General features: G+C 47.7%; 1 protein-coding gene across 1 annotated transcript in view; it reads left to right on the forward strand.

Annotated features, from left to right (window-relative positions):
- The first annotated feature begins 5,525 nt into the window (after positions 1-5,525).
- KCNB1 (potassium voltage-gated channel subfamily B member 1) overlaps positions 5,526-18,453 on the forward strand; it is a 115,074-nt gene continuing 102,146 nt past the window's right edge. Inside the window, exons 1-2 of the mRNA XM_030463356.1 lie at positions 5,526-5,668; positions 6,728-7,393. Of these exons, the coding sequence (XP_030319216.1) occupies positions 6,827-7,393 (567 nt within the window). The 5' untranslated portion in view covers positions 5,526-5,668; positions 6,728-6,826. The remainder of the gene's footprint in view (positions 5,669-6,727; positions 7,394-18,453) is intronic.

The following is an 18,453-nucleotide window of genomic DNA, read 5'->3' on the forward strand; positions in this document are numbered from 1 at the left end:
AGGCTTCCTCACCCCAAAGCAGCTCTAGATTTTCCTCTTGTTGAATGGCCCAAATTAGAGAGGGAGGAAGAGTGTTCCCTGAAGGCTTAGGGCAACTGAGATCAGGGAATGGCCAAGATGGGCTGCATTCATGCAAGCTTTTTCAAATCCTGTTTTCTGCCAGTTCCTCATAAAATTGGAGCAACAGAAAACTTAAGCTGTTTGATATCCCCATCAGCCTTATTCTCACCAAAATGCACGACTCATAAAATCTGTCCCAGGTGGCAGGAAACTCTGTCAAATGGGCTCCCTGTTATCTGCAATAACAGGAGCAAGGCAAACAATCTCTGTAGGAATCACTCAAGGACATCTCGTAAGATTTAAAGTACATTTAGCTGCCCATTCATCTCTCACCCCTTGCAGCTTTTGGCAGGTCACTTTAATCCTTCTTGGTCTCAATTTCCCTTGGTCTGAGAGGAGATATAATGGTGCTTTCCTCCCAGAAACCATCTGAAATTGCTCTCTGACTGCAGAGTCCTTTTAGGATCTGGATATGCAAGAGCAGAGCAATTCCTATCCTCATTAGCTTGAGAAAACTCCAAGTGCTTCAGGACATTCAAGTGATGTCGTTTTTCCAGCATTAGACCTCAAAGTAGATTTTATCTGTTGGCTGAACTGGGTGTTTGCTGTGCCTCTAAGGCTGAGCCCTCAGCCTGTTAGAGGCACAAATGTAGAGAACATTGTTAGAGGCAAGAGAAGTGAGGGGTGGAAATGGGGTGGCTGGGGTTGAGGGGGGCAGAGGCAGGAGTGATTCCTAGAAACATCACTCGGGTCACAGCTGCCTGCTGCCACTTCCCCATGTCAAGAAACCATGTGCCCAAGCTTAGGTGGAAGCTGTTTAGGGAAGGGACCTGACTTTTCCTACTCTGAAATCAGAGAGGCTTGTGTGTGGTGCAGGGGGCTGGTGGCAAATTACCAACATTTGTGTAGTTCCTGTTATGTATTTATGTTTTCTGCTCAGAGCTGGGCCTTCATCTTGCTGCCTGTGTCAGCAGCTGCCCCACTACACCTGCAGCCCCTCAGGTGCAAGCTAAGGATTTGGCCAATATTACTGACAGGTGGGAGAAAATAAATTTCTCAAGTTGATTTGTGAATTTCCTAGCAGGTGAATGGCAGGGACAAACTGCCTCCTTGGAGGTTTTTTTATTCCTCAGCCAGCAGAAGAGCTCATGTATTTTTCCTCCCTGAATCAATTGTGTTTGGTCTCAAACCCAATGTGAGCAGACAGACACAGCCTGGAGGTACTTAGGGAATAGGTTGGTGCTTCCCCCCAGATGAGAGGAAAGGTGGGTCAGGTGGAGAAGAGGAGCTGTGAGGTGTGTGCTCATGGTCAGTGGGCACCAAAAGGAGATTTAATAGATGCTCAGGAGGAAATGCACATCCTGGGGAGGGCAGTGAGCTGGAGCTGAAGGGGTGGTTTGGTACACACTTTGTGGGAACCTGACCAGGAGCTTCTCTGATAACCCATTTGCACTGATGTCCTCTCTGCCCTCTTCCTGAGGCCAAACAGAGCCCAGGGCTGACCAAGCACCTGGCAGATCCATGCCAGGCAGCTCCCTCTGCCCCTCCTCCAGGCAGCAGGAGGGGGGAAGCCTGCCTAAAACAGGACTTCGGGCACTTCTGGGGTTTCAAAGTGTGTCTGAAATGTCTAGCTAAGCTGAGAACTTCAGCTTGTTGCAGGACAGGGTCCCCAGGGGCTGCTGTCCTCCCCTGCCTTCCTGTTCTTCGGAGACTTTGCCCTATGCCAAGGGACGTTTGCTCTCTGATCCTTGCTGAAATCTCTCAGCCCTTCCTCCCTTCATCTCCCGTTTTTGCAGCTATCCACTCCAGAAGATAGGCCTCCCAGATCCTTCAGTTGTCTGAGGACCCAGAGAACATGGCAGAAGTCAGACCCTGCTGTCTGGACAACAAGCTGTTATGGACTTATGAATAAAGTTTGGGGAAGGTTTTCTTTTACCATGGTGAGAGGAGGAGCTGGGTTGATAGAAAGAAAAAATGAAAGGTAGGGCCTGCAAGGGTGACAGGTCAGGGGCACGTGTAGCCAGCTGTGGCTACCAAGGCTTCTCCCTTGCACACAGAGCCTGTCCAGCACTGCAGTGTGGGGTGGCAGCTACAGCTGGGCTCCTCCAAAGGGGCTCTCAGCAAAGGAGAAAGGGGATGATGGAGCCGTGCTGCTGCTGACATTGCCATCCAAGCTCTGCCTGGGCTTTTTGAGGAGAGCCTTGTCTCTTTAAGGGTCATTTTTGGATTGTACTTTGCTGTTCGCTTCCAGTGTTTTTTCCTGGCATTCCAGCATTTCCACACTCCTGGGCTCTCAGTAGCACAAATCACTCTGCACTATGTAGCTCAGTTTTTTTGCACTTTTCAACTCTTGTTACAGACCTCTGCCAAGAAACCCGATAATTTGTTTTCCCATTTAAGGGAAGGGATTTCAGACTATAAAAGAAAATCTCCGTCGTACCTAAAATGTTTCTAGGTTGGAAGGAAAATCCCTGGAAACGAAAGGAATCTTTAAAGAGACACAATAGGAAACACTGTAACGCAGACAGCTCACTGGGTATGATTGTCTTCCTCACTCACAAGGACAAGTACAAGGCCCTTGGGCTGCAGGAACAATGTGGGTTACTGGCACATCTTATAGCTCATTTTTAGATGAAACCCAGCATCCCCTCAGCATCAGGAACCAGCCAAAAGTCTTGGGCCACCAAAGTTGCTGTGCCCATCTCTGCTGGAAACCCATTGTTCCACATACCATTGCTGTGATGGGGCTGAACCCTTGGTTATGGGCCAGGGGCCTCTCTTTACTCACAGCCCTTTTTCTGTGACCAATAAAATGATGTAAATCAGGCTCCTCTTTTGGAGATGCCAGACTGTTGCCCGGGCACGGGTGTTTGTGAAATATGATGCTTTTTCTTATGCAGGCAGAGGAGTCACTGCAGATCAGCAGAGGGATATTTCTGTGTTTGGGTTCAGCCTATTTCCCTGCCATGTTGTAGCTCAGCTAACACTGTCACACAGACCTTTTCTGCCTGGTGAGTGAATGTGTTTATACTACTGCCTGCAAGCCCAGAGGAACATATATTTGCCATATTCTGCACATTTCCTCCAAAGTGCTTGGGGTTTAAGCTTGGGGTTTCCTGGTCAATAACTGCTGTAGCACATGGACAGGAGCATGGGCTGTATCCATAACTTTGGCTGGCTCCATAGGCTCTGGAAATAATAAGCCATAGTTTAAGTTTGCAGAAGCTCAGGGTATAAAAATACCAGCTGTTAGGAAAATCCAGAGCAAGAGTGGGTCAGATAACCTTGGAGAAGAGCGAGCAGGCTGCACAGTTCTTCATCCTCAGACCTGCACTGTCATTTGCTGACACACTCTCCATTGCTGGACAAGAGATGATGCTCAGAACAGAAGTCCTGGGGCTGGAAATGTCCTCTGCTCTCCCCAAACTCGTAGTCACCCCAGATAGGTGGATGATCTGTCCTGGGCAGGGCTCCCTCTTGGAGTTTCTACCTGAGAGCTGAGTATGATTTTCCAGGGCTGGCAGGATGGTGTGGCTGGAAGGGGGAGCATGCAGCAGTGGAGGAGTCTGTGCTTCCATGCTGCCCCTTCCTATTGCCCTCTCTACAGCTGGTTCTCCAGCCTCTTGGCAGAACACTTAAATGACATAGGGTAGCAAGAGTGATGCAGGGAGATACAAATGCCCTGCTAACAACCCCAGGTTGCCTCTCTCCCAGAGATATAATTGCATTGAATTTGATGCATCTTCCTGCATTAGGCAACTTGGCATTTTCCCTCCCAGCATCCTCTTCCTGCAGACGAGCAGCCTGCATTTGTCACAAGGGGAGATAATGTTCCCTGGATGCCAGTAGTAACAAACAAATAACTTGCTCTCCTACAGCACCTGCCAGCTGGAAGTTTCAAAGCACTTTATAATCATTAACAGATTTAGCTTCCCAGCCCTGATCAAATATTTTGATCTCTGTTGTAAGACTAGTGTCTGGAGGTGAAGTGACAAGATAGAAAGAAGAGAACTAGAGTGCTCTAAATACTGCCTGGAGGTTTTGTGGGGTATGGAGAGCAACAGCAGCAGAGGGGCACTGTGCTGAGATTAAACTTGTCAACAGGTTTTATTTCCAGTTTTTCCTTTCACCTCTCCTCTTACTGATTTTGCTTTTCTGTAGCTTTATTTCCTCATGTGTACAAGGAAGATAGTAATCTACACCTAAGAAATCCTGAGATATACAAGTGATACACAGTTTGGGAGGTATTGGGTAGGGAAAGGTCTGGCCACAAAAACACTGCTTGGGATCTCAGAAAAGCCCTCACTAAGGAAAACATGGATGTTCAAACACCAAAGATAGCAGCATAACATTGTGTATGCTGGGCAGTGGGAGACAGGTGGGAGAGAAGCATTGAAAATGTGGAAAAGCAGCCCTGAGAGTAATGTAAGAGGAGGAAAGGCTCAGGAGTATGACTTGGCACCTCTGGTATACCAGCCTAAGCAGGTGAACTGGGTGCAAACCTACCCATTAAGTGGTGCTAATGGAGCTACAGGTGGGGTCTATTTCCCCTTCTGGTGGTGAAAGAGGAAGGGAAGGAGGATAGACTGGCAGAGGGATCCTTTGAATGTCGTTGCCTGGGCAAGTTACACTTTTCTCCACTTCTGCTGTTATTTCAGGTTAGTAAATGCTCCTTTTTGTTATATTTATAGTCCAAATCATCAGCAGATATTCCTCCCATCTGTATCTGCCAGGGTATCTGCACCCATCCTGAGGGCAGTCTCTTTCTTTTGATGAGGGGCTGCCAGGGTGAGGCCGAGAGCCCAGTTCCCTCCTGGTACAGTGATGCTTTGCCTCAGTGAGCTCAGCTGCTCCTGGGCTCAGCGGCAGATCCTGGGAATCAATAGGGCCCCTGCTGGGTTTCTCGGCGCTCTCTGCTCATCATTTTTCTCCTGGCACCAATCCCCGCTCCTATTTTCATGGATGATACCACCGGGAGCTGAGAGATGGTGGGAACAGCCCCATCCTCTTAAGGAGGGGTGCTGCGGCTCTCCCCCCGATGCTGGGTCTGTTCCAGGCGCCTACCCCGCCACACATCATCCCGGGGGCTGCTGGGCCCGGCCAGGAAAGGGTTAACCTTCCCTGCAATGCTGCATCCCAGCTCACGGTGGAGCTCCCTTCCTCTCTTCCACCCCCAACTTCCAATCCACTCCACACAACTCCGAGACAGAATTGCAGGGAAAAGCTGGAGGTTCAGACTAGACTTGTTGATCTCCGTTCCCAGGCAGCAGAAGGAAGTACCGGAGCTTTCCCTTTGTGTCTGCACGGAGAGAGGGCTGGGGGGCGGGGGCAGATGCGGCTTCGGCGTTGACTGTGGGCAGGAGTGAGGAACCGCAGCCGCGCGAAGGCCTTGGAAAGCTTCCTGCCGCGGGATCCGATTTACCTCCTTTCCATTCCCCTCCCCCCGGGCTCCGTGGACACCGGCAGCGCGGCCGCCATCCCTCCGCCTTGAGACAGCCCGCGGGGGGATGCGAGCGGGGCTGCCCCTGCTGCCCGCCCCGCCGCAGGATGTAGCCGCCCTCGGCTCCGCACAGCCCCGCACCGCCTCGCTGGGAGCCCGCAGGAGGAGGTAGGTGCGGGCCGGGCTCCGGTCGAGGGAGGGGAACCTTTCCTCGTGTGCTGCAGCGGCGGCCTGGAGGCGGCCGGGGGTACTTAGGTTTTGGGGCTGGGGGGTCCTGGATTGGCGGGCAGAGGGGCAGAGTCCCCGGAGCTGTGCTGGCTGGGCACGAAGGAGACGTTCCTTTCTGCGCCGGGGTTTCTCTTCGTGCCATCTTGTGTAAGCAACAGTGCTCAGGGCTGTCAGAAGCCACCCTGCTTCGCAAGGAAGGCTCGGGTTTTTTTCCTTATTCCGATTTTCGTTGGTTTCTTTGTTACTCAGGGTCGGCGTGGAGTGAGTGTGGGGCTGTCTCTAGACAGCCCAGAGAGGTAGAGTGCGTCGTTAGAGTGGCTGGAAATAGCCCCTTTTCCCTTCCCCGGCTCTTTCCTCGGGGAAATTTGCAAGGCTGGAGTTATAAAAACCCTCCTCGTCTCCCTGAAGACTCCACAGCTGGGTAGGGCGGGAGCCACCGTCAGGAGCGGGGTCATCCCGGGTGGGTCACCTGTGGGGTCCAGCGTCCGCGGTCTGGCAGGACCCCTCTGCGGGAGGGAGCGGTGGCGGGGCCGGTGCTCCGGAATGGGGGACAAAGTGCCAGCGCACCTCTGGCTAGAGGCCCGGCGCCTTTTGGGACGCAGTGCTGAGTGGTGGTGGAGAGAGCTCCGTACCAGGCAGCGGTTCTCAGCCCTTTGCTAGCAGAGGCTGTGCCCAGCCTCCACAGGTCCCTCGGCCGGGGTGCTCAGGAGACCCTCCCGTGGAGAGTCGAAGGGTGTGTGGGGGGTCACCCGGCCGCCGCCCGGGGGAGCTCGGAGGCAGCTCCCGCACCGGCACGTGGTAGCGGGAGGCCTTCAGAACCGCGGGCGCGGACAGCGCCTGCCCGCCCGTCCGGCCGAGGGACGCGGAGCGCGGTTCAGCACCGTGCGGGAGGACAGAGCCGCCACCCCCGCAACAGATTAGCGCGGGCCGGGAGGGGGGTCAGGGGCTCGGAGAGGGTCAGCGGGCGGGGACCCATGGTCGGCCTGGCCTCTCTTGCAGCTCTGGGGCATGGAGGGGAAGGAGAGGTGAGGAGAGCCGGCCCCTGAGCGCCCTGCCCCACGCCGCACCTTGGAGCGTCCAGCCTGAGGGGGACCAGCGATGCCTCTGGGGATGAATAAGCATGGATCTCGCTCTACTACCTCTTTGCCTCCGGACCCCACGGAGATCGTCAGGAGCAAGGCCTGCTCCCGAAGGGTCAAGCTCAACGTGGGGGGGTTGGCCCACGAGGTTCTCTGGCGGACCTTGGACAGGTTGCCACGGACCAGGCTGGGTAAGCTCAGAGACTGCAACACACACGACTCCCTCATGGAGATCTGTGATGACTACAACCTGGAGGAGAACGAGTACTTTTTCGACAGGCATCCCGGGGCATTCACCTCAATTTTGAACTTCTACCGTACTGGCAAGCTGCACATGATGGAGGAGATGTGCGCCTTGTCCTTCAGCCAGGAGCTGGACTACTGGGGAGTGGATGAGATCTACCTGGAGTCTTGCTGCCAGGCCCGCTACCACCAGAAGAAGGAGCAGATGAATGAGGAGCTGAAGAGAGAAGCTGAGACACTGAGGGAAAGGGAAGGGGAGGAATTTGATAACACTTGCTGTGCTGAAAAGCGGAAAAAGCTCTGGGACCTCCTGGAGAAGCCCAACTCCTCTGTAGCGGCCAAGGTAAGATCTTCAATTTTTTTTCTTGAGTCTTGTCTGTATTGGCTTATGACTGTGGTGATGCTTCCATGAGGTATTGTCCTGTTAGCCTTGGTTTAGCATATGGGCACTTGTGGCTGAATGGATGATGTGAGTGAAGGGGAGAGGTCTCCTGGATGCAAACAAGGTGTTTTTTTTTTTTTTTTTTAGTAGTTTGGAAGGGATCTGGTTTGAGCTTCCCTGGGACAGTCCAGGCTGCTCTGCTGACTCTGGGTCAGCACACACTGACTGCTGTGTCTGAAGGTTCATGCACGTGTTACCCAGTGGCCTGTCTTGGTGCATTTTGTAATAGCAATTTCCTTTGGCCTAAACCATACATGTCTCATGCTGCTTAACGAAACTGGCTTTTAAGAAGACAAACCTGACTTGAATTCTCAGACCCAGGTCCAGTCAGGAAATAATACCTTCCCTCCTAATGCTTACTTTAAAATGCTGTGGTAAAATACATCTAGTTATTTATATCATGTGCTCTTAGGCTGTGGGTCCACTAAAGCTAGCACTTGAATTTTTCCTTTACCTGATTCCAGCCTCTTTCAAGTTTCCCCATGCAATACTGCTGCAGCTCAGTCTCTGTCAATAGTCAAAGTGCTGCTTACTCTGAAGTTGGTGCAACAGATCTAAGATCCATGTTAGGAGAAACCAGTGTCAGAGTTGGCTCCCATAATTTAGCTGTCTCATGTTAGTCACATATTCTTTAGGGAGGAAAATATCTGAACACAATGATTCAGTAACCATGGGGACAAAAGTGAAAGGGGGAGAGGTTGAAAACGGTGGGATGAATAACTGAAAAGCGTAAGAGATTGAACAGTGAGGACCAAAACTTGAATTTTCTATGTATCAGCATCCTTACAGTATGGCAAAGAAGCAGGAAGAGAGGCCACAGGTACCTCTTTATTATCTCTTCCCTGTTGTGGGTACACTTGCAAATGCAAACCATAGCTCCTTCCCTTAGGGAGCCTGGCTCTGGTGAGCTACTTGTGAAAACAGACCATGACTTTCCCTCTCTTTTCTCTTATTGAAATTTTGCACATTGTGAACCAAGAGTGTGTGTGAAAGTTTGGGGAAGGGATTTTATGAAGTGTGGAGCTAAATAGCTCATTCTGGCAGCAGGAGAAAGAGACATGGTCGGCTGCTGAACCGTTTATCACTTTTTTAATGACAAACGGAGGCTCAGAACGTCTCTTTCTCTCCAGTGGCACGGATGACACTGTGCTGAATGCATTTATAAGGCTCCTTTGGCACAGTCCTGGAGTCCTGAACCACAGGCCCCAGGCTTTGCTGTCTGTGGCACTGACTCAGAATCCATTAGTCTTTTGATGCTCGTGATTTATTGTATATGAGCAGGGGTCATTCTTGCCAAATAAGTGTCTTTTGGTGATTTATAAATGAAATGCACTCTAGCTTCATTTTCTGAGAAAATTCTCAGAGTAAGTGCATTCAGCATTGCAGGCTCTGGATTAACTGACAGTGTATGGTAATGTATTATTATCCTTCTCATTTGAAGCTACCATTCTGTGACTTGGTTACTGTAACAAAAATGGTACTGTGTCTTGCCAGACCTCAAGTATTCCAGCAGTTCTCAAACATGGATTTCAACTACTTTCAAGTGCAGCAAGGAAAATGGGCATGATGAACAATTAGCTTACCAGGCAGGGATAGGCTGCTAAGCCTATTCTTTATCCGATTTTCTCCCTGCTGGGGGATAGCTTTTCTCTCATGCCAGGGTATGTCCTTTGCTTTGATCACCTTCAGGAGAAGTCATTCCACATAGTGAATAGGCTGGATCCAGTCTTCAACTTTTGATGGAAGGACACAAGGAGAGGGACTTGGCAGCCTGACCTGTTATCTGACCTAACCAGCTGTGCCCAGGCTCTTTTTCAGGCTGCATTTTCGAAATCTGAGCCTCTGCCTGATAGCTCCTGGCCAGCTCTCCCCAGCTGTCTGCTCAGGGAAGCGCTGATGCTGCGGCCTCCAGGAACTTCTGTCTCCTTTCCTGTAGCCAGACTCCCTCTGCTTTGCCAGGTCTGGGAGCTCAAACTGTTCTTATAGGAAGGAAATAAAGTAAACCAATCTGAGGCTTAATGACTGTCACTGAAGGACCTAAAATCATTACAAAAATGTGGACTGCTCTCGCTTATTTTCTTCAGACTTGTGCCACTTGATGCAAAGGCTTTTTCCATTCAAATTTAACTAACTCCTGTCACCAGCAAGGAGGGCTTTACTCCTGGGTGTCAGCATAGTTTGTTTTAACATTTTAACTCTACTCCTCCATAGCAGCTTACTGCAGAACTTCTCTTGATTATACTGAGACTGTGAGTTTTGTTTTGTGGTTTTTTATTTTTTGTTTTTCCAAATTAATTATGTGATCTACCTCAGGGTAGAAAACAGCATTAAAATAACATGAAGAATCCTCCAGACCTTAATTTTTGTTCTCTCTTATCCACTGTGGACTTGCCCATATCTTTTAAATGATACTTTTTAAACTAGCCACCTTATGGCAAGCAGCATCTTATTTATGTGCGATGCTTCACTCTGTCTGTGACAGGAAAGAGCTGTGTTAGTTTTTATCATACTCACCCTTGGAGATCCTCCAGATCTCTCCAATGAGGCAGCAGACAGCTATTAAAGCCCCAGGCTTGCTGCCTCATTGCCCCCCAGCATCAGCAGAAGGAGGTCTGCTCCCTTCCTATAAAGCTGTGGTCCCTTGCAGCTGTAACTGAAGCTTTGCCATCCTTGTGCAAGGTGCAGCAGAGCCATGGGGCAGCACTCAGCTCTTCCCCAGGGTCAGACCATGCAACAGGCACCTAAATTATTTCTCTTCAACAGCTCATTGAATGTGAGGCATTTGCTGTGCCATACTCCCTGCACTCATTTTGCCTAATGGGAAAACTCTGCACAAATTTGAGCAGTCTACCAAGTGAAAAAACATTTAACAGGCAGTTACTTACCAAAACTCTTCATTTGTCTCTCTCCAGACTGACAAGATCTTTTAAAGGATCAGTTTCTCCTGCTTCCTGCCACTGTATTTGCCTGTCTATCCCCGAGAGATACTCACTGCAGTCTTTATGCCTCCTCCTCTTCCTGTGATCACTGTTTTTGCATGTTCCTGCTTATTTTTATCATTCTCCCAATCTCTCTGAATAGTTTGGTAGCTGGGTTTTTTTGTTTGTTTTTTTAAAATAATAATATTCTTCCTGTACTTTGCACTTGCATCATCTATTTTTAACCATAGAAGACTCTGGTGTTCACTTCTTTCTGCATTTCCCCTAGATGAGGATGAGGTGCAGGTATTTTCTAGAGTAGCTATTTTATTTTTGTTGTCTGGTAGCTTTCCTTTCCTAGGGAAAGAAAAGCAGATCTCCAGAAGCTGAGCAGGATTGCTGCTTTTTCTCTGGACTTGTCCTTGCTTAGGGCAATAGTGGTTAGATGCTCTCCGGCACTCTGCCTTGGGCTTTTAATCCTAATTTTCCTTTCCCTCACCAAGGCTAAGCCTGGGCAGCCAGTTTCTCTTGCCCAAAACCCAGCCAGCAGCCCTGGATGTCCCCAGTAGAAGTTCCCCCTGCAGCAGTTGTTTTTTACTAACCAAGCTCATTAGGATCTGTGGGTATCTTGCCTGCCTGGTGAGATGTTTGTGCCCCTTGGGAGAACCATTCAGACTGTAATTCCATTGGGACTTCTTGGTATCCTGTAGAATCACAGATTGCAGTGGTTGCTTGCTTGCCACTATAAACAAATAAGACAAACTCAACATCTTAATTAATTTACATAGTCCTGGGAATCCTCTGATCACCCTGACCTTTCCAGCAGCTCTGCAAGAGCATTGCCCTTTCTGCCTCTTAATAGGAAAGGAATTCTTTCTTCTTTTAGTCCTTCAAGTTATTTCCCTGATCAATATTTGAGCAATTAGAGTTGCATGATGGGGGTAGAGGGGAGGTGGGCTGAGGAGGGGAAGTCTGGTCGACTTACAGACTCCTCTGCATGTGCTGGTTTCATCTATTTTTCTCTTGCTGTCCTGAAGGCTGAGAAAAACACGATGACATCACCCACTTTCCAAAAAGCTTCTCTGCATATCTGCATGTCAAGTAGGATGTGCACTTCCTCTCCTCCTCACTGCCTCCATTTCCCACTTGTCCCTGTCCTGTTGGGAGCTCAGCTGCAGCAATCCCTCCATTCTGGCAGGGTATTTCTTAGCCTTTCCCCAGTTCCTACTATGTCTTTGCCATAAGTGCTATCATATTGCATTTATCCTTGAAAACATGCAACTCCAATTCAGTAATCTTATTATGCATGCCTATACATTTGTTGAACAGCTTTTCTAGAGCTGCCCACGGCTCTCTGCTGCTAATCTCTGGATGCATTGCTTAGGGATTGGGGAGGCTGCTCTGTAAGCTCTTATTATTGTTGATAGTAGTGACAAAATAAGAATGATAAAGCCTCTTGGAGATGCATTCACTCCATCTAGAGCGCTCTTCCCCCACATGGGCTTTCTATTCCTGGCCCTCCCTTATGGCATGCAGTTTTCATTCATGTCTAAACCTGCCTGAATTTAGCATTCAGCAGAGGAAACTCCTCTCCCTGATTGCAAGGGTCGCATCTTAGCTGTGTCCTGTCTGTCTCTGAGATTCCTATCACTGGGCAGATGTTAATACTGTCTGCTAAAACCAGGTTGCCCATATTTTGCTTGCATCTCTGACATTCATTTTTCTGCCGCAGCTACTGCCTTGGCTTTTCTGCTATATATATAGGAGAATTTTTCCCTTCATCCAAAGTAAACCCTTGTCTTCAGACATCCTCAAAAGCAGAGTCTCATTCCAAAGGCTTTCCCCTGGTTTCAGGGATTTTGTACTTTGGTCTATAGCTTATTGCTGCGTTTCTAGCACAGCACTCTCCCATGGACACAGATGATTGCTGTTCTGTATCAATCCCTTTTCATGCTCCAGCTCCTTTCTGAGTATTTACCCTCACAGTCATTCTCAAATCTTTTGTCTGGGGAGCCCTAATTCCTACTTTCAGTTCCCTGCAACATGTCTTCTGCTCACCAATGACCTTCCCACAATGTGTTGCTGCGCTGCTAGTTCCCAGAACTCCTCTGAGTTACAGCCTTCCTAAACTCTCAGAGTTTTTTGCAGGAACCCCCCCAGTCCCTAGTAACATAACCAAGCTGGCAATTACAGCCAAGCTGGCTGTAATTCTTTCCTGGATCTAAAGAATCCTGATGGAGTTCTTGTAACATGGGAGACACCCAAGGCAGTGCATAGCATTGGCTTCTTAGTCTCCCACAGCCCTGGTGCAACCCTGTATGTTATTTCCTGCATCTGCCAGCAACCAGCTTGTTCTGAACTCTGCAGGTGGGATCCTCACCCTTCAGAAATGGACCTTCCCCCAGACCAGTTACTGCAGCCCTGCAGAGCCCTTGCATCCAGGCTGCTGCCTGGAATTTCCTGCCTGAAAATGGTTTGGGTTCAGCACTTTACAATCTGAGCCTGCAGGTCTGTAGTCTCTAAAGAATTTTATACAAGGAAATTTAAAGTTTTTACACCTGGTAGTTCTTTTGATGTACTTGCCATACAGTCCATGAAGTAGAGTGTGCATAAACATGAATTTGTAGGCATATGTCTGGATTTTTAACTTAACTGAAAGTTTCTGCTAGGAGAGCCTGGAGGAAGCTTGTGGCCCTCCCTGAGCATCCCCACCTGGGTGAGATTGCCTGCCTGCCTCAGGAGGGAAGTGATAAGCCCATGTGCTCAGGCTGAATTCCTTAGAGGATGTGTGCTATTGAAGTATAGCTGATGCTATTTTTAAAGCACCAGCTCTCATTTGTACCTTTGAAAAATCTCTCTGAGAAATTAATTCCCTTCGCTGCTCAGTGTTCTCCCAACCTGCTCAGCCTGTGAGCAGACGTGGCTTAAGGCGCCTACAGCACCAGTCAAAAATGTAGGAAACCTTGCAAGAATGGAAAATCCCTGTTTAGTTCAGCTGTAACTGTGGAGGTTTAGCTATAATGGGATTCAGATGAAGAGACCTGGGCCTGATCCACACAGGAACGTCCAGTGTGGTGAAAAGCTCCCAAGGTGCTGGTACAGAGCACTGCCAGGTGCTGCTGAGTCCAGTTCGGTGGGCAAGGGCAGTCCTGAGTTAGAGAAGAATTAATTATTTTAATTTCTTAAAACAATTTTTTTATTTAACTGTTTTTACACAGTGGGATAAGTGTCTTTGCCATCACATTTCTACTTTTGCCAGTTCCTCTTGATCCTGATCATCACAATTTCCTTCTGACTTCTCTCAGCGTAAATGCCCCCATGGAGAGGAAAAATCCGATGTTACTTTTACAACATGAGCATTGCTATTTGTCACTGCTAATGGCAAAATATTTATGTCAAAGAAAGTTCACAGCTGATCACTTAGTTCTTATAATAAACACAGTCAATATGATTTATTCCATGGAGATATCTGGCAGCAACAGAAGAGGCACAGTGTGGCCAGTGAGTATGAGCAAGATGTTAATATTAGCCTTCTCTGAAGAAGCTATACATGGAAGTTATATATTGTCACTGCTCCTACTGCATTAAGGCAGATGAGGATCAAATCCTTACTGTTATGAGAGTTGCCCATTTTGTTTCTTAGATCTAGCATCTCAGCTCCATCAGGAGCTGGGGTGGCTTCCCATGTGAGACTTTAGGACTGGGAGCACGATGACAGCCAAGCTCAGTGCTGGATGTTCCTGGCTTCCTGGGGAGAAACTGCTTCAAGGACAGGGTGGGTAAATCAGCTCTGTTGCTCTCTGCCACAGACTTGCAAGAAGGCAGCAGCTTGGGGATCCCTGCCCCATGCCCTGCTGCTTAACTTCTGTGCCTGAGCTGCTTTAGCTTTGACATTCTTTATCCTTAAGAAGACCTTGCCCTAAGTTTAGTCCCTGGGACAATAGCCACATAGTCACCTCCTGGCTTTCTCTGTTACTCAGTACAGCAAAAGTAAACCGTGTAGTAAGCTTCCCTCCTCAGTCTGGTCTCTGGTTTTCCTCTGCTGTCACAGCTTTTCCTGGCCTCTCCTGTCTCTTTTACAATCTGGCACTAGCTGAGCATGTTTACCAGCAGGGCTCAGTGAGGTCTCTCCCTAATCTTTAATAAAAAATTTCTACTTTTTCTTCCATAACAAGTCTGAAAGAGTGCTGAGTATCTCTGCACGCACTGTGCCTTTGTACCTGCTCCAGCCTCTCCCCAAATGCCAGCATTTAAATATTCCAAGCAAACTAATTTTCTAGGTTCCCCAATAACACCAGCAGATTCAGCCCTGTGTCTGTGGAGGGTAAAACTCCCATTGAATGTCAGGAGCACAGAGGAGCATTATAATGTCTGTACTCATCAAGCAAAGCTCCCAAAGTGCTTTGAAAAGATGGATTACTTAAGGCCAGGACAAACCTCTGGTATATGCATTATCCCCCATCTTAAAGTGGAGAGGTGATTGCTGCCCAAGGTCAGTGAAGAAGGCAAGGGTGAGCTGTGTGGGGGGCTAACACACAAGTCCTTGGCTCCCCCCTGTCCTGTATTACCAGAATATTTTCATGGTGCAGCTGAACTTCCAGTGCCTGCTGCCTACAGTGTGACATGACAGAGGCAAAGGTGCTGGCAGCTGCTGACAGTTTATCCAAGGGTGTGAAGTGAGAAATCAAAACTCTCTGTTTCAGCACAAGTATTTCTAACGAAGTGTGTCCAGCCTGGAAAACTTTGCCACGTTTGAGGAATGAGTGGTTACCGAAAAATGGAAAGGTTCTCAAAGCTCTGCATTGGGGCATTTTCAGCCCTCCCTGCAATTCTGACTGTAGAAGGGGTTCTGACTCACTGGTTTGAATAGAAAGAGTATGTGTCTTAGCTATATGCATATATAATTCCACAATACTTTTTTATAATCATAATACTACATACCCAGTACTGTATATATAAATGTGTATACACAGAAATGTATTTAAAATTGCCTCTCTCCATGTGGCAATCACTTTGTATGAAAATCAGCCTGTATAAGGAATGTGTTTTTCAATTAAAGCCTCCTAATCCTAGCAATCAGCTCCTCTTTGAGCGCAGCAAATGTGATGAACAACTCGGAATGTAACAGGAATGGTATCTCCTCAGACAAAACATTTGCCACCTTTGATAGCAACAGTGAAGGTGAGGAACAGCAACTGGTTGGAACATGAGCTCTGGGTAGTTTGGGAGCTCCTTTCAGTGTGTTTTAGGTGTATCAACAGTTTTAGGAATGTTGCCCCTCTCCCTGTTTGAATGTCTCTCCCAGACATCTCCTGTGAGATTTTTTTCCTGGGTTGGCAGCTCTTCTGGTCCAATATTGTAGACCAGTGGTCCAAGGCTGGTGAATGCTTTGTGGCTCTTCCTGCAGTTCTGGCAGCTGCAGCGTGGGGACAGTGGCCCTAATGAATCACTCTGCCCCTTGGTTGTGTGTCTGAACCCTGGGTTTGGACAGGAGAAAACGTCAGCAAGGCAAAAACTGAAGCACTTGTTGGTATCTGAATCCCATATTGACAAATCTCATGTAAAACTGACATCCATCAGACATCCATCTAATCTGTTAAAACATTTATGTCAGTAAAAAGGTTGGGTGAGAAGTCAAAACAACTGGAAGGAACAGTTTATTTTGAAGTTCATTTTTTTTCCTGTGGTATATAATCAGTTCCAGATATTATGTGTTCAACTTATTCAATGCTATTTGAACTAGGATTCGTGTAGAGTCTCCAGCCAAAAGCACAGATTAGTTTTGTTTTAAGTCCATTTGTTCTTGCTCATTTTTTAACAAAATGGAGCTGTAAATCGTATTTGCTGTACATAAACATCATAAACACCAGAAATGCTCTGATTGGTACTGATGGACCAATGTTTCTAAAATGCAATTACATTTAGAAAATTTTGTTTTAGACTTATTTTAGATTACTCATGGGTATCTTTTATAAAAATATTAATTTTTCTAAAAGAACAAAAGAGGTCTATCTCAGTCTTACTACCCAAAATCTGCTGTGGGGCAGAACTCTAACAAGCACGTTTTCTGTGGCACAGGAAATCTCTTCCACATGCCAGGTATGCTTTGTTTGGCTGGTTTCAATGGTATCTGATGCTGGTGTAAACTGGGAATGGAAACATGTTTGGGCACAAAGCTCCTTGGTTCCATGAGGACCCTTTTACATTACTACATCTGTCCTATCCTTTTCTGCAGTGATTCAGCATCTGCTGGTCCCTAGCTTTCTCCACCCTGGCATCTGAGTGTGTTTCAGTGTGATTGTTCTCTTGGCTGTCTTGTGAAGGAGAGCAGCACCATTATCCCAGTTTACTTGGATAGCCTAGGTAGGGACTAACATGACTGACTTCTCAGTGTCTGGGATGGAGTAAGAAACAGAGTTGTAATCCACCCCTAATCCATGGACCACTTGTTTTTTGTTTTTTTTTTTTCTTCTGGTGCATCTGGATTCCAGCCATAAGCATCCAAGAGGCAGCTGTAGTACATTAAGAGTTTAATGCTTCCATGGAACTGCCTAGGGATTCATCTTGGATTGAGTTTCTTCATAGTTCTGGGAATCTCATTTGTATCTGGCACATTCAGTGCTCTGAAAAACTTCGTTCACAGGGCTGTAATTTTTCTGTTTGTTTCAAAATGTCTCTTAATTGCTCTGCACACAATTTCTTTGCATCACATGCTTTAAATAAATTGTAGCAATCATGCAATGAACAAACTCTCCACTTGTAACTGGTGCATTTGACCTCTTCCTCCATTAGTAATTACTGTGACACCCTTGTACTTCCCTATATCTGACCATTCTCAAAAAATATGGGTTCATAAAGTGTCTGGATTGAAAAGGAGTGTAACTTGCTTTCTGAGGCAATGTTTGTGTGCTATCAAAAGAACCCAGTCAATGCAGTGGAAGAGGGAGCTCTCACTCCTTGTTTAATTACTTGTGAATTTTTGGCAAATCTGTTCTTCATAATATAAAAATTAAATCTTTTTTACAAAAGAAAAGGGAAAATAAAGGTTGTCTCCTCTTCTGTCTATGTGCCAGAAGTTTATTAATAATACATGATAATTATATATTGCATTTCTTAGCTCTTTTCATCTAAGGATCTTCAAGTGTTTCACAAACATTAATTAGGTAATCCTCATGACTGCTTGGTGCAGCAAGTACTGTTATCAATCTACACTGAAATATAACAACGCAGAAGAAATAGTAAATAAGAAAATCTCCCAGTTACAGGCAAGAGCAAACCTGGTTAGGAAAGGTAAAGCAAACTGGAGCAGGTATCACCACTTGGTAGGTGTGTTTTGTGTCAGTGACTTCACCAGTCTGCCTGTCAGTGTATCAGAGCTGTCACCTCTGAAGCTGACTGGTGCAGGACATGGGCTGGAGGCAGAAGTTGGGAAATTTCCTAGACCAACCCAGCATTACCTCTGCTGGCAAGAGGAAAGTTGTGACTGGCAGCAGAACTTGTGTCCTTGGCTGAGTGCAGCAGAGCTGGTGGCTGAGGGCTTTCTCTAGAGCAGCCCCAGGGGTGGGATTTCCTGACCCTGTCTCCAGGAGAGCTGTTGTTTGTTTGTTTGTTACCCTTTGCAGGAGGGGCCCTCGTGGCACAGGCCATCCAGTGTGTGTAGTGCCCCACAAAAGGTCCCTAATACCTAGCAGAGCCAGCTGGTCACTGAGGTTGTTGCAGTGATGGGGTCCCTTACAGTGGCTGGACCAGATGGGGGCAGGGGACCCAAAGATGCCAGCCCAGCACAGCTGATCCCAGTAAGGGGGCACCAGGCAGAACACAAGGACCTTCGCATTTGAGCTTCAACTGTTTCCCTGATCTCTTCCCTTCTCCATGAGCCACTGCAGAGCTGGTCCCAGTCTGAGCCTCCTTTGGCAGGGGAAGGAGCTTTTGTGGTGTCACAGCTCTTCCTTTTCCACAAAGGACAAAACTTCAGGAAGTCCTGTGCCAAAGCTCACTGTAATTCTTTCTCCTCAGCCCTTAGACTGAGGTGAATGAGCATCT

This window comes from Calypte anna, chromosome 20 (genome assembly GCF_003957555.1).
Source record: "Calypte anna isolate BGI_N300 chromosome 20, bCalAnn1_v1.p, whole genome shotgun sequence".
Lineage (NCBI taxonomy): Eukaryota > Metazoa > Chordata > Aves > Apodiformes > Trochilidae > Calypte > Calypte anna.